The 15,033-nt window shown below is 45.3% G+C and overlaps 1 protein-coding gene across 1 annotated transcript; it reads left to right on the top strand.

Annotated features, from left to right (window-relative positions):
- The first annotated feature begins 163 nt into the window (after window positions 1–163).
- On the top strand, window positions 164–14,793 carry topbp1 (DNA topoisomerase II binding protein 1). The gene is made up of 28 exons (XM_061965258.1): window positions 164–489; window positions 600–694; window positions 765–899; window positions 993–1,136; window positions 2,485–2,666; window positions 2,749–2,942; window positions 3,019–3,198; window positions 3,407–3,573; window positions 3,655–3,818; window positions 3,894–4,138; window positions 7,925–8,259; window positions 8,338–8,510; window positions 8,583–8,794; window positions 8,863–9,170; window positions 9,242–9,427; window positions 9,502–9,617; window positions 9,695–9,818; window positions 9,931–10,089; window positions 10,593–10,647; window positions 10,731–10,935; window positions 11,010–11,239; window positions 11,333–11,460; window positions 11,532–11,628; window positions 13,607–13,770; window positions 13,845–13,973; window positions 14,067–14,156; window positions 14,238–14,399; window positions 14,545–14,793. The coding sequence occupies exons 2-28, from the start codon at window positions 608–610 to the stop codon at window positions 14,671–14,673; spliced, it is 4,500 nt and encodes a 1,499-aa protein (XP_061821242.1). The 5' UTR covers window positions 164–489; window positions 600–607; the 3' UTR covers window positions 14,674–14,793.
- The last annotated feature ends 240 nt before the right edge of the window (window positions 14,794–15,033 follow it).

Genomic DNA, 15,033 nt, shown 5'->3' on the forward strand with positions numbered 1-15,033 from the left:
CATAATATTTAAAGAACGTTCCCAAAAATGTACATGTATGTTTGTATTTAAAAAAAAATCAAAGCTTGTGGGTATTACAATCCAGCAAACTTGTAATAGTTAAACGTTTGTTTCCTAGGAACGTTTGGTCGTTAGATGCATTCTTCATTCGGCCTATTGAGCTTGTAAAACCGGTAGTGACGTAATGGCGCGAATCCCAACAAGGAGATTTTGAGGCTCTTTTCAACACACTAACGATAATAACTATTGTCAGCTGATTTTCACTATATTCTGTACGTCCCTGACACCATTTGTGTTGATATAAACACAACATACCAATTTTAAAGTTAAGTTGGTTTCAAATGTTAGCTAACCGGCAAATGCTAAAGCTGTATGGTAAATCTGTTCTTTTCTACACAGTTTTTAAAAAATGAAAAATTAGAAACAAATATTTGGACTATTTCTTCCATATATATAACATTTTGGACTGCCTTGGTCTACCTGAAAGAGGTAGGATGACTTGCTTTAAAGTATCATACGAACCGAGCTATAGCTAACAGTTTTGCTGCTAAGTTAAACGTATCGTTGTGTTTAAATGGTTACATCCTCCTGTTTCCTAGGCATCATCATGTCCATCGGAGACAAGGAAGGCTTCATTGTTAAGTTTGTAGCAAGTAAAGGACAGGAGACAGAGTATGCTGCGAAGTCTTATGAGGTGAGCCATCAACTGACACACAACATACACAAGTCTTAGTTTACAGCTGTTTTTTTCTCGATATTTACAGGCCATTTTAGAGCTGCAGTCGGAAAAGTATCTTAAGAGGATCGATGAGGACACTGTATTGAAGATGGACCAGAAGGACAAGTCTCTATTTGTCTTTAGTGACTTCAACACTCCTGCCTTCCAGCACTGCAAGAATGTATGATATTGTCTCATATTCATATTCTGCCGACTTTACTCTTGGATTTAACACGTACTGTATTATCGTCCTTCTTAATGGTTCATCCTGTAGCTTGGCTGCCGGGTTGTCAGTCCTTTGGTGGTGTTGTTCTGCCTGCAGCAGCAGCGCTGTGTTCCCAAAGCAGAGAAACCTGTCCACAACATGGCCATGGCCGATGTCACCATCTCATGTACCAGCCTGGATAAAGCAACTCGGGTTAGTTCATCAATCCCTCTAATTTAAAAAAATGGTTTATTATGGGAAAGGATGTGATTTGCACAATTCAGCTGGTCTGAAAAGGAGTAGGAAGAAACAGTTGACCTAATCCTATCCCTTCTCCGTGTCTATTACTGATGATTAATTCACAGCGTACATTTTACATGTTGACACTTACAGTATTTGTTTTGCCAAACAGAAAAGAATAAATAATGTGTTGCAAGGTTAACTGAAAAGGTGCTGAAAACATACAATGCAAATAACCAAATACAAATAAAATGTAGTCAGTAAATAAAAAAGGAGAAGTATAATTAATGATAAATATAAAATGAGATAAGTAATGAAATGTGTTTTGGATAAATTAATAAATATACTTTATATTAATGAACTGTACTGTTAGAGTTTGGCAAAAACGCAGGATTCATAAATACATTCTGGATATAGATTAAGCAGTGATGTATGAAAGAAAAGTGTTGAAAAAATAATATACCAGTTAGCAAAGCAAGGGGAAAAATGCGGTATATAATTTGTGCAGTGTTAAGGATAAGCTAAAAAGAGAAAAATAAGGACTACAGTTATTATAAACATGTTAGCTTCCATAAAGACAATTAAATACTAAGTTAAAATGTTGACAGAAATGCAAAAGGCAGTAAATACTGGATATCGATGAAGCAATAACATATTGGTAATGATATTGTTGTCTGTCTATCTGTGTTGGCCCTGCGATGAGGTGGCGACTTGTCCAGGGTATACCCTGCCTACCGCCCGAGTGCAGCTGGGATAGGCTCCAGCCTACCCCGCGGTCCCGAAAAGGGGCAAGCGGTAGAAAATGGATGGATGTTGAAAACCCATAATCTATAGTGTATTATTATCGGAGAGTGGTTACAGTCAAGGTTGGAACTGCATCAAGTCTTTGTGTTGTATTTCATTTTTCCAAGGCTGTATTCTTCTATAATACCATACCATACCATACCAACTTTATTTATACAGCTTTTTAAAAACAACCACAGTTGAAGAACAAAGGGCTGTACACCACAAAGAAATAGAGGCAAAGGACAGACTAAAAAATAACATTTAAAACAGAAGTAAAATACACATTGAAAAAGCAAATACAAATTACCCTAAAATCAATTTGTTGGATTAAAAGCAGTTAAAAAGTTAAAAACAGTTTAAAGTCTCATGCATAATGTCATCTATAGAATTTTTCCAGTTTTCTTGACAGCAAGTATTTAGGCTTTTTTTAGTTGCCCATTTAACCCGATGTCAATTTTACAGGTAGCCTCTGCGTCCTTAAGTTGTGTGGAATCTTGGTGATAATTGTTCCCGATGTTTGTGTCTCTGGTTGCAGGCAGAGGTGATGGATCTAGTGCAACTCATGGGCGGGCGAAGCTATCTTGACCTCAACGTGTCCGTTACTCACCTGATTGCAGGCGAGGTGGGCAGTAAAAAATACCTTGTGGCTGCCAGCCTGGGTAAACCCATCCTGCTTCCCTCCTGGGTCAGAGCCTGCTGGGAGAAATCTCAGGACAGGTACTCTTCATCAACACGCAGTTCATCACTCGTGAATCCATGCATCCATGAATAGACGTTAAAAGATGTTTGCCTCCATCAGTCTGTTCAGATACACAGAGCTCGCTGTGGAGGACTATCTTTGTCCCGTGCTGCAAGGTTGTACCGTGTGTGTGACAGGTCTGTCTAGCACGGAACGTAAAGAGGTACAGCGGCTCTGTGAACAGCACGGCGGCAAATACACAGGTCAGCTCAAAATGAACGAGTGCACGCACCTCATCGTTAGCGAACCATCAGGCAAGTCAGACAAGATTTTATTCCAAAACTATACACACAGACACACATCAATGTTATCAGTCTTGTTTTGCCACAGGTCAGAAGTATGAGTGTGCACGCAAATGGAATGTGTATTGCGTGTCTCTACACTGGCTCTTTGATAGCATAGAGAAGGGCTCCTGTCAGGATGAATCCCGCTACACCGTGGAGCGCAATGCATCCAAAAGCACTCGGCCACACACGTCTACGCCCACCACCGACAGTAGCAAGAAGGAAGGTCAGTCCACACGGCATCGCTACATCTTTCTTCTACAAACTATCTAATGTCCAAACTTTTTCTACAGATTGCCACACATTGCGAGCAGTAGTGTACTATAAAATTATGTATTTCATTAGTAAATTAATGTTGAGGGGCAATGAAAAACAATCTCTGGGCCGCACTTTATACAACTGTGAGCTAACCGATGCTGTAATTTTCACTCCAGAGGGTCCATCTCTGTTGGGTTTGAGTCACATCTCTGTCAACGCCAGCATGACAATAAATGACACAGCCCTCACGAATGGAACCGTCAGCCGTGTGGAAGCTCCGGACCCCACAGAGAGTCTGGATCTGACTGTGTGTCCAGCAGACGATATCCTGGACGGCTGTAAGGCAAGTGGTCAATACGGTTGATCACAAACAAGTGTGGGCGTTCCAGTGTCAACTTTCCAGTTTCATACTTTTTGATCGCAGCTGTATCTTTGCGGCCTGCCCATGAAGAAGCTGGAAAAGCTGCGGCGTGCGGTTAACGCGGCAGGGGGTCTTCGCTTCAACCAGCCCAGTGATGATCTCACACACGTTATAATGGGAGAACTAGACCAGGACCTCAATCATTTTCTCTCCAAAACTAGTCACAGGTCGGCCTCACTTTTACAACACGTCCACTTGTTGCTTTGAAAAATGTTTTTTAATTTTGATGTCACTTTTTTCAGACCTCACGTGGTCACAGTACAGTGGCTGCTGGATAGCTTCACCAAAGGCCGTCTCCTCCCAGAAGAAGGCTTCCTCCATCCTGACTGTCTACCTCCTTCCCCAGCAGTAGTGTCTGCACCGGCTTGTCGTGCCCCTGCCACTAGGCTCTCAGCAGGAACCCCAGCAGCAAGTCCTAGCACTCCCAGGGAGAAGCAAGCACAGGAGGACCTGCTGTCACAGTATATGGACGATGACCCGACAGTCGGTGAGTAAATCAAATCAAATCAAATCAACTTTATTTATAGAGCACATTTAAAATTTACCACAGGGGTAGCCAAAGTGCTGTACAATGAGCAGGTTAAAAGATAAAACGAGTACCGAGCAAACACAACACAACACAAACAGAACACGATAAAAAATAAATAATTAAAATAGAATTAATAAAAACATAAAAACATAAAAACAGGATCACAGCAGGTGTATTATGGGGCGCAATTGCAGGATGGATATCACTCAGTGTTAAAAGCCATGGAATAAAAGTTTGTTTTTAAGAGAGATTTAAAAACAGGAAGAGAGGAGGCTTGTCTAACACTCAGGGGTAGGTCGTTCCAGAGCTTGGGAGCAGCAACGGCGAAAGCTCTGTCACCTCTAAGCTTCAGCCTTGTGTCAGGGACCGTCAACAGCAGCTGATCGCCTGATCTTAAGGATCGGGTGGGGCAGTAAGGCTGAAGGAGGTCGGAGAGATAGGTTGGCGCGAGGTTGTTTAGACATTTAAAAACAAATAAAAGGAGTTTAAAATGTATTCGGTAACGCACAGGGAGCCAGTGAAGGGACGCTAAAATAGGGGTGATGTGCTCACGTCTGCGGGTCTGTGTTAGCAGACGAGCAGCAGAGTTCTGCACGAGCTGCAGGCTGGCGAGGGAGGCCTGGCTAATGCCAACATACAGGGCATTACAATAATCAAGACGAGTCGAGATAAAAGCGTGGATTAATTTCTCAAGATCATGTCTTGATAAAAGCGGTTTCACTTTCGCTATTTGGCGTAATTGATAAAAGCTTTTTTGAACGACGCTGCTGATTTGTTTTTCGAATTTAAAATCTGAGTCAAACTTTACCCCCAGGTTTGTGACAGAGTCGCTGAGATACGGGGTCAGAGTGCCGAGGTCAACGTTGGGGGAGGGAGAGCGACTTGGACCGAACAACATAACTTCTGTTTTATCTTCATTTAGGCTCAGGAAGTTAGCTGAAAGCCAGACTTTGATGTCGTGCAGGCAGTCAATAAGACGTTGAACCGTGTTATTTTGTGCCATGGGAAAATAAATCTGGCAGTCATCGGCATAAAAATTAAATGCAATACTGTACTTCCTAAAAATAGAACCAAGGGGGAGAAGGTAAAGCGCAAATAAAATTGGGGCAAGGATTGAGCCCTGGGGGACCCCATGTGGTAAAGGAGCTGTGGACGACATAAAACTGTCTACTTTTACACAAAAACTCCTGTCGGTTAGGTACGACCGGAACCAGTTGAGGGCGGCGCCCTTAATGCCCTCACAGTTCTCAAGACGAGTGATTAAGGTGGCGTGGTCGACGGTGTCGAACGCAGCAGACAGATCTAAAAGCACCAGGACAACATATTTACCAGAATCAGTGGACAGGAGGATATCGTTAAAAACTTTTAGAAGCGCTGACTCTGTGCTGTGGAGGGCTTTAAAACCGGACTGGAACAGCTCAGTGATACCATTATCCTCTAAGAAGGGCAACAACTGACTGTAGACAACCTTCTCTAATATTTTGGAAATGTATGGAAGATTAGAGATAGGTCTGAAGTTAGAGAGGAGAGAGGGGTCGAGGCTGGGTTTTTTAAGTAGAGGTCGTACCACTGCATGTTTAAACTCTACTGGAACTATTCCAGAAGAGAGGCTACTATTGATAATGTTAAGGACACTTGATCCAATAGTAGCAAGTACCTCCTTAAACAGGCGAGGTGGGAGGGCATCTGCAGGAGAACCAGAGGGCTTCATATGACTAACTGTGTCACTTAAAAAAGAAAAGGACACCAGCTCAAACTGATGGAAAACAGAAGAGAAATGCAGGGGAACAGAAGGGTCATATGAAGGCTGAGATAGACTGGCTCTAGTTGACACAATTTTGTCAGTGAAAAAATGGAGACAATTTTCACAGAATTCAAAAGAAGCATCAAAACCAGCAGATTTGGGAGCATCAATGACAGTGTTAATAGTTTTAAACAGAACTCTGGGGTTGTTACAGTTAGAAGATATAATCTGAGATAGATATATATTCATTTCTGCTTTTACAGTCATCTGAAAGGAAAACAGGCTTTCTTTAAAAATGACAAAGGACACATGCAGCCTGTCTTTTTTCCATTTTCTCTCTGCTCTTCTACATACGCGCCTGGCAGCCCGAGTGACGTCATTCAACCAGGGCTGAGGCGTGGTTTTAGCGCGGCGGCATTTGAAAGGCGCGATCGTGTCCAGTGTTTGTAAACAGATAGAGTTGAACCCAGAAACCAACTCTTCAGTATTCAGACACACAGATGCTGCAGAATTATCATCACAAAGAGTCGAAAAAATAGAGGAGAACCGAGCAGGAGACGAAGAATTAAACATGCGAGAGCGTTGGGGCGGTGCGCACAATTTAACTGGACACTGCGTGGCAATATCAAACAGGATCGGCATGTGATCAGAGAACACAGCGTCGCAAATGTCCAAATTAAAAACACACAAACCATACGAGAGCACTAAATCGAGTGTATGCCCGCGTTCATGTGTAGAACCACACACAGACTGTACAAAGTTAAATGAGTCGATTATATTCAGGAAGCTCCTGGAAAGCGGCTCATCTGGACAGCAGGTGTGAATATTAAAATCACCCACAATAAGGACACGATCATATTTGGGCAGGATTTCAGCCAGAAATTCAGAAAAGTCAGTTATAAAGTCTTTGTGGTACTTGGGTGGTCGATAGATGACGGCACACAGGACGACATCAGAAAGACCCAGTTCAAACATGCACAGTTCGAAGCTTGAAAAGGAGGATTGTAGGCGGATCTGACGGCATTTAAAGTCATTTTTAAAAACGACTGCTAATCCTCCTCCTTTTCGACCGGACGGCCGTGGGGAATTAAAGTAGGAACACTCCGGAGGCAGAAGTTCATTAAGAGGGGCGGACTCACCGGCTCTCAGCCATGTCTCCGTCACACAGAGGAAGTCCAGTCCGCGGGAAGTGAAGAAATCCTTCAGGATAAAAGTTTTGTTTGTCAAAGATCTTGCGTTCACAAGACCGAACCTGGCGGGGGCCAGCACGTCCAAGGCCGCAATTAATCCGGGTGGGGCCCGACACACAGCCCGCAGGTGGCGGTGATCCACCCCGCGCCTCCGGGGGCGGGGACAGCAGGAGCGACGACGGCAAGCTTCTTCCTCCAAACCAACGATAGGAACCAGCCAGGAGCCGATAGGATCGAGCGAGCGTGGGTGCAGGAGGAGACCGGATACCGCACCATTCCTCGATCGGGGAGCCACAGGAAGCCGGGCCAGGAGTGCCCTAACTTTCACCAGCTGGCCGCCACGTTTACCGCGGCGCCGGAGACGCTTCCGTCGGGGGAGAGGAGCCAGGGGGCGAGAAAGGAAGGCAGGAATCCGGCCAGGTGAAAAAGCTGACTGGGACGTCGAAAAACCAACGTCGAAGTTGATCATATCAGTGGGAGAGGGGCAAAGATCCAACAGTGTTTGGCGGTCATACACAAGCAGTGAGCTGACAGAGACGAAAATAGACGCAAAAAACACAAAAACGAACAGAGCTGACAGCGAGAGACGGCAGGCCAAAGCACATACTGGCGCCATCTTGCATCGGGGCGTGGTCAGAGCTAAATGTGAAAGCCAAAGACCGGCGGGGCAAGCCAAAGACCGGCGGGGCTCAATCAAAGTAACTATCACTTAAAATATATTACTAAGACACGGAAGGTCAAATGTTAAAAAAAGAAGGTTTTTTTGTGCGGGCATGGTAGTAAAGGTATGCTGGTATGTTTTCTTTCAAGTTGACATGCCGCCGCCAGCAGTGCATAACAGCAGGAGGTCCATGGATGCATCTTGTGAGCTTCGGCTGCAGTCCTGGACCTATAACGACAGTGTGAGACCAGAATCTGACTCGACCATGCAAGAGCCCAGCGAGGCAGGCCTCTTTGCTGGGAAATGCTTCCTCCTGCAGGGTTTTGGCTCCGAGGCCGAGGCCCAGCTCTCTCAGATGGTGACAGAGAACGGAGGCCGGGTGCTGGTGAGCCATACACGCACCGTCGCCGACTACGCTGTAGTCCCTCTCTTAGGCTGTACTGTTGAGGCCACGGTGGATGAGGTTGTCACGGACACATGGCTGGTGAGTGTATAGCTTTGCTCACTTTTGTGCTGGATTGGAATTTGGAATTTTTATTTTTTCGTGTGGTTGTCTTAACAGGCCATGTGTGTGGAGAGAGAGAGTGTTCTGGAGATCTCTTCCAATCCCCTCTTCGCTCCTGTTGCTGTGATGGATGGATGTTTTCCTCTCAAGGATTGTGTCCTGTCTGTAAGCCAGTTTACAGGAGCAGAGCGGGAGTCTTTGGTGGAGCTGGCAAAACACCTGGGAGCCAAGTATGCCAGCCGCCATCACTCAATTTAATGTCCATGAGCAAGTTTGCTATGCTTTTTTCCCCCATTTTGCAGTGTCCAGGACTATTTTGTGCGCCTGCCCAACCAGAAAAAAGGAATGTTGGCAAGCACTCACTTGGTGCTGGAGAGCCCAGATGGCACGAAGTACCAGGCAGCAAAAAAGTGGTGCCTTCCAGCGGTCACCATGCATTGGATAATGACATCGGCAAGAACCGGAAAGCGGGTGGCGGAGGAGCGATTCCTGGTTGATCTGCCGGCTTCTCCAGGTTAGAGAAAGTTGTCGCTGACTAACGTCACACATGTGTTCTAGAATTATATATATATTTTTTTACAGATGTGGAAGATGGGAGTTTTGTCGGTGCCTCCCAGAGGACAATCATGGCTCCGCCGGCACGCTCTTCTCCAGAGATCCCCCTACTTGGTCTACAGAGCGGGAAGGCGGTCACTCCATTAGATTTAGGACGCTTCCAGAGCAAAGTATTCCGGTCTGTGTTGAATGAGACAAAATCCAAGGAAGATATTAGGCAAAACCATGAGGGCAGTAAAAAGAACTCTCTCTGCAAGGAACCCTCACTGCAGCTGGACACGCCTTCTCGTTTTCTCAGCACAGATCAGCTCTTCAGGCCCACCTTCAATATCAAGGTCACTTAACTCATTTTGAAGTTGCAAATTGTGCTTTGATATTAGATTGTCCTCTGACTACTTCTGTGCAGGATGCCTTAGGAGCACTCGACACTCCAGGTGGAACATCCAAACCTGGCCGCAAGGCAGAGACGCCACTTACAGACGTCATCAACCGGAACCTGAAAGTGGCGCTGGCCAACAGCACCTGCAATAACGATATCTCCGACATGCAAGCAGCCTCTGCTAGCCCCCAGCTCAGCACAACCAGGAAGGAGGTTAGCGACATCGGCTGTGGGTCAACAGTCCAAATCCTTCATGTTCATTTTTGCTACCGCTTCAATATTTCAAGGTGCCAGAAAAGGAGGCGGGCCCACTGACAGGCCTTGTGATCTGTGTGGGGAAAAAGTTGAGTAAGATGCAGAGCGAACTGAACGCCGTGGCCGCCTCGCTTGGAGCCGACTTTAGGTAGTCACAACCTCTGCCAACTTTCTTTCTTTTGAATGCAAAGAAGCATGTTGACAAACATTATTGTGTCTGTCAAGGTGGGCCTGTGACGACACTGTGACTCACTACCTCTACCAAGGCCGAGTGGGAGACAACAGTCGAGAATATAAAGCAGTGAAGGAGAGGAAGCTGCATGTGGTCTCGCAGTATTGGCTGCAAGCTGTACGTTTTCTGTAGCATAACTGACACACGAGCAATACCAGTCTGGTGTTCATTTTTTATCTTTAACTGGAAGGCTTTTGAACAAATAACCACCCTTTGTCATCTTGTGCAGTGTGCAGAGGAGCAGAAACGTGTTTCAGAGTCTCTGTATCCTTTCACCTACAACCCCAAGATGAGTCTAAACCTCAGTCAGGTTCCCAGCAGCTCCCAGAGGTCTCCACCTTTCACACGAACACAACTCCAAGACATCACCGAAGCCCGAGATGATAAAGTAGGTTAAAACATGAAATGATGATGCAGCCTTATTTCTTATACAGTAGAGCAGTTTAGCATTTGTTCCCCCGCATATTCGTTCATGTGTTTTCCCTGCTTTAAATTCTGAAGAATTTGTTTTTTATTGGTAACTTAAAGAGAAAGTGGCTGGATGGCGCTATTTTTAGGGGAAAGGGTGTAATAGCTATGAATCAAACAGATTTATTTGAAATTTAAAATGTGTTTAGTAACTGGGAGGCATATTCTCGGGTTTAGAGTATCAACAAATAAGCAATTTTGGGGATTTTAATTTTGTTGTTGTTGTTGTTTGTAGAGGAACGTAACCCTTGCAAATAGGGGAGCTCTATTGTCGTGCAAAAGTGTCCAGACATCAGTACTTTTTTTATGTACATCTGCATATAATGAACAGAATTGTTGATACAGCTCCCCCTTGGTGATGCTTTTAGATGTGAACTTGGATATCTGAGTATCTTTTTAGATAACATTTACATATGTCGCAAGGCTGTTGGAGAACCTTCCACCCCCCGCTGTGGAGATCAAGAAGCAGACAGGACTGGTGGGTGAATTAATTTCTTGTTTAATTCCCACTACCCCGTGTGCATGTGTGAGTAAACTTTGTATGATTTTTTTTGTCTGAAGATATTTCCCAGACTCTAGAGATGAGAGAAAATCTGCAAAGACAGCTTCAAGAGATCATGTCGGCCACAAAGCTGGCGACAGGGAGACGTACATCAATGCGTCTAAGTCGTATGGGGTCAGCAGGCGCCAACTCGAGCACCAACACTCCTGAGCGAAGCAGGTCTGGACGCAACGGCGGCAGCAGTCGCACCCTGGAAGCATTAAGGTAAAGAGCCAAAAGTGTCTGAAATATGGAGGCGGGCTGCAGTGGCGTACAGTTTGTGATGTATTCTTTCATAGGGTCTCTCGGGAAGCAGCGATAGATTGTAATACAGAATCCTCCCAGAGTGAGCAGATATTTTGGGATGATCCAACAGCAAGGGAAGAGAGGGCCAAGCTCGCTGATAATCTCCAGTGGCCCGGTAGTCCCTCGCAACACTCAGAGCCCCTGGCGCCACCGCCGCAACCCACAATGCAAAAAGAGACGCATTTCAAAGACTCCATGACCGACTCTGAGCTTGTAGAGATGGGTATGTGTGTTGGGAACTCGTGGTAAAAAAAAAATCTGCTATACTGAGTCAGGCTGTCCCAAATTCAATCTTCATGTTTATCCCACCTTTTAGCGGCTTGTGATGTCATCGACCAGCAGATAGGCAAGAAAGTCACGATGCCACAGAATAACATCCTGACTCCCGAAGCCCCCAGCATCGCCTTCCCCCTCGCTAACCCTCAAGTGGCTCCCGAACCAGAGGTGAGGTTGCACCTGGATGTGTGCTTTTAACGACTGATTGCATGTGGAGGCTAAAAGCTTGTTTCTCCCAGGAGGAGAGCGAGAAAGGGAGAGACACGCCGAGGTTCCAGCTGTCTTCCCTCAGTCCTCAGGAACGCATTGATTACAGTCAACTCATAGAAGAGCTTGGTAAGTCCTTGATGAAGAGTAGAACAGTTAGGGCCTGATTTACTAAGAGCCAAGCACAACGCGGTAAACAGCATGTGCATCTATAAAGTAACGTGTACTATTAGTGGGTGTGTTGCGTGCGATTTACTAAAACTGAGGTTTACTAACATATGAGATTTTTGAGTGTATTACAGTTTATGGGTCATCACCACTGAGACATTAATTTACTGCAGATTCGTGTTATTATGGATTGTACAGTCCAGATAGAGAACAAGATTCTGTCCCAGGTGGAGGACTTTAAGTATCTCGGGGTATTGTTCACGAGTGAGGGAAAGATGGAGAAGGAAATCAGCTGGAGAATCGGAGCAGCTGGGGCAGTATTACAGTTTCTCTGTCGCACTGTTGTGACGAAACAAGAGCTGAGCCAGAAGGCAAAGCTCTCGGTCTACCGAGCTATCTACATTCCTACTCTCACCTATGGTCATGAAGTGTGAGTCATGACCGAAAGAAAAAGATTGCGGATACAAGCGGCCGAAAGTCATGACCGAAAGAAAAAGATTGCGGATACAAGCGGCCGAAATTAGTTTCTTCAGAAGGGTGGCTGGCATCTCCCTTAGAGATAGGGTGAGAAGTTCAGTCACCCAAGAGAGACTCGGTGTGGAGCCGCTGCTCCTTCGCTTGGAAAGGAGCCAGCTTAGGTGGCTTGGGGATCTACGGAGGTCTTCGTTGCACGTCCCACTGGGAACGCTTCGGGATTCCCCAGGAGGAAGTTGCTAATGTTGCTCTGGAGAGTGAAGTCTGGGGGTCTCTGCTGGAGCTGTTGTCCCCGTGATAAGCGGTTGAAGATGGATGGATGGATTCATGTTATTATGCCCCCACCTGTTTTCACACATGCAGGAGACATGTACCACTTGTTATAGGCATGTTAGACACAGTCCTGCGGTGCATCTATAATTAAAGTTAAAGTTAAAGTCCCAATGATTGTCACACACACACTAGGTGTGGTGAAATTTGTCCTCTGCATTTGACCCATCCCCTTGTTCACCCCCTGGGAGGTGAGGGGAGCAGTGGGCAGCAGCGGTGCTGCGCCCGGGCATCATTTTTGGTGATTTAACCCCCAATTCCAACCCTTGATGCTGAGTGCCAAGCAGGGAGGTAATGGGTCCCATTTTTATAGTCTTTGGTATGACTCGGCCGGGGTTTGAACTCACAACCTACCGATCTCAGGGCGGACACTCTAACCACTAGGCCACTGAGTAGGTAATGACACCACATTTAATTTTTTAGCACCTGAGGTGCACTCATTGGAGAAAGGCTGCATTCACTCCGGCTCAAGACGCAAAAAATTGCATACATAAAGAAGTTTTTTTATATAAGAAATATATTTGATGTGAAATAAACAAAAGTCATTAAACTCTACTAAATGACACCAAAACGCATACATTTAATTTGTTTTAATAAGTCATTCAATCCTCTTGCAGATATAAAATTATAAAACAATGTTGCCAAATAGACGATATGTCTAATATCTTTTTGCATCTGATCGTCCAAATGTGTTGAAACGCACACATAGGACGGAGGATTCTCGTCTGTCCATCGGCTTTCTTCGCAGCGCGAGCACTGATCCTGCAGCCATGTTAGAACTGATTAGTTTGCACGTCCTTCTGACACATGCCAAATACAGCGTAAAAAAGTGCTCGCAATACGGTGATTAGTGTTGATAAATTACATTGCATGTGCTAAATAATTATATTAGCATCTTCTTCTCCAAGTATTGATCCACATATATTTTGCATGTTGATGAAGACAGAGATGCAAAATGTATTGCACGCCTTATTCTGCTCACTTACCAGACACAATCCACTTTGCACACATTTAGTAGATCAGCTTTGCGTGTGCTATCAGGTTTGCACATGTTTTAGTACACCCAAACCTTTAGTAAATCAGGCTCTTAGTGTTTTGAATCAAGAACTTGACTCTGTGTCTGATCTGCCTGTAGGTGGCGTTGTCTTGGACAAACAGTCGTTTGACCCCAGCTGCTCCCACATCATAGTCGGGACACCCCTGCGCAACGAAAAGTACCTGGCGGCCATGGCTGCTGGCAAATGGATCCTACATCGCTCCTACTTGGAGGCATGCCGATCTGTGGGACACTTCATACAGGTTGGCTATTCAACAACATCTTTCAATATTAAAATGTGAATTATTTGTCATTCCGTTTTTGTTGTGTGCTCTAGGAGGAGGCATATGAGTGGGGCAGTAGCTCCATCCTAGATGCGTTGCCATCCATTAGCTCCCAGCAGAGGCGGCTGGCGTTAGCTGCCATGCGCTGGAGAAAAACCCTGCAGGGACCCTCTGAAAAGGGAGTATGTGTTACCTTATACAAAATGCTAAAATACATCTGAAATATGTACGACGAAACCTTCAGAGCTATCTGTTTATAGCAATGTGTTTTTTAGGGAGCTTTCAGTGGATGGAGTGTTATGCTGAACATCGACCAGAACCGAGAAGCTGGCTTTAGGCGGTTGCTGCAGTCGGGCGGGGCAAAGGTTGCTGTTTGCACTTCATTATCCACCTAAATGCTACAGTCCCTTTTAGCTTTTACCTGTTCTTTTTTCTTTCCCCTGCAGGTCCTGCCAAGCCCATCCCCCTCCATGTACAAGGAGGCTACTCACCTTTTTGCCGACTTCAGTCGACTTAGACCGGGAGACTTCAGGGTCGACGTTTCAGATGCCTCTGCCCAAGGAGTCACATGCTTAAAGCCCGAGTACATCGCAGACTACCTCATGCAGGTAAGACAAGTTCCCCATGCACTCACTCATATCATCATGCGTCACGTCGGGAACAAACCAGTGTAAGCAGCTAAATCAGCTTGGTGCAATTTCTTTGTCTTTAGACAGTTTTATGTCAGGATTTATTTGATCTGCTTCCCTGCAGGAGCCAATCCCTGCCATGGAGCTTTACCTCCTCACTGAATGTCCCACGGAAGAGGCGCCAACCACACCATCACGTAAACGCAAAGCAGCAGATGACAAATCCAGACTGAAAAAGTCTCGTTTCCAATAATACCCGCACTACTACACACATTCCCGCAATCTAACCCCTCATACTATGTCTCAAAATATATTGTACATAAGATGTTTGTTTTTTTAATTCGCCAGTGAAATAAAGTAAGTGTAGCACTTGTCATGTCTCTCTGTCGCATTGTAATGAGAAAGACTGCAGTCGCTGCAGACTGCAACTGATGATAACGCCAAGGCCCTGCTCAAAATGTCAAGTCATGCTTTGTTATTAGATGCAATGACGTGGGCTGGTCAACAGGGGGCAGTACATCTTAATGCTGGCGTAGCTTTTTGCTGTTTAATTTGGATCCTAAATCAGATACGTGCGCATCTTTCTCGCCTCTTGTCTTCTGGCTGTCTTTTG

This window comes from Nerophis lumbriciformis, linkage group LG07, assembly GCF_033978685.3.
Source record: "Nerophis lumbriciformis linkage group LG07, RoL_Nlum_v2.1, whole genome shotgun sequence".
NCBI classification, from domain to species: domain Eukaryota; kingdom Metazoa; phylum Chordata; class Actinopteri; order Syngnathiformes; family Syngnathidae; genus Nerophis; species Nerophis lumbriciformis.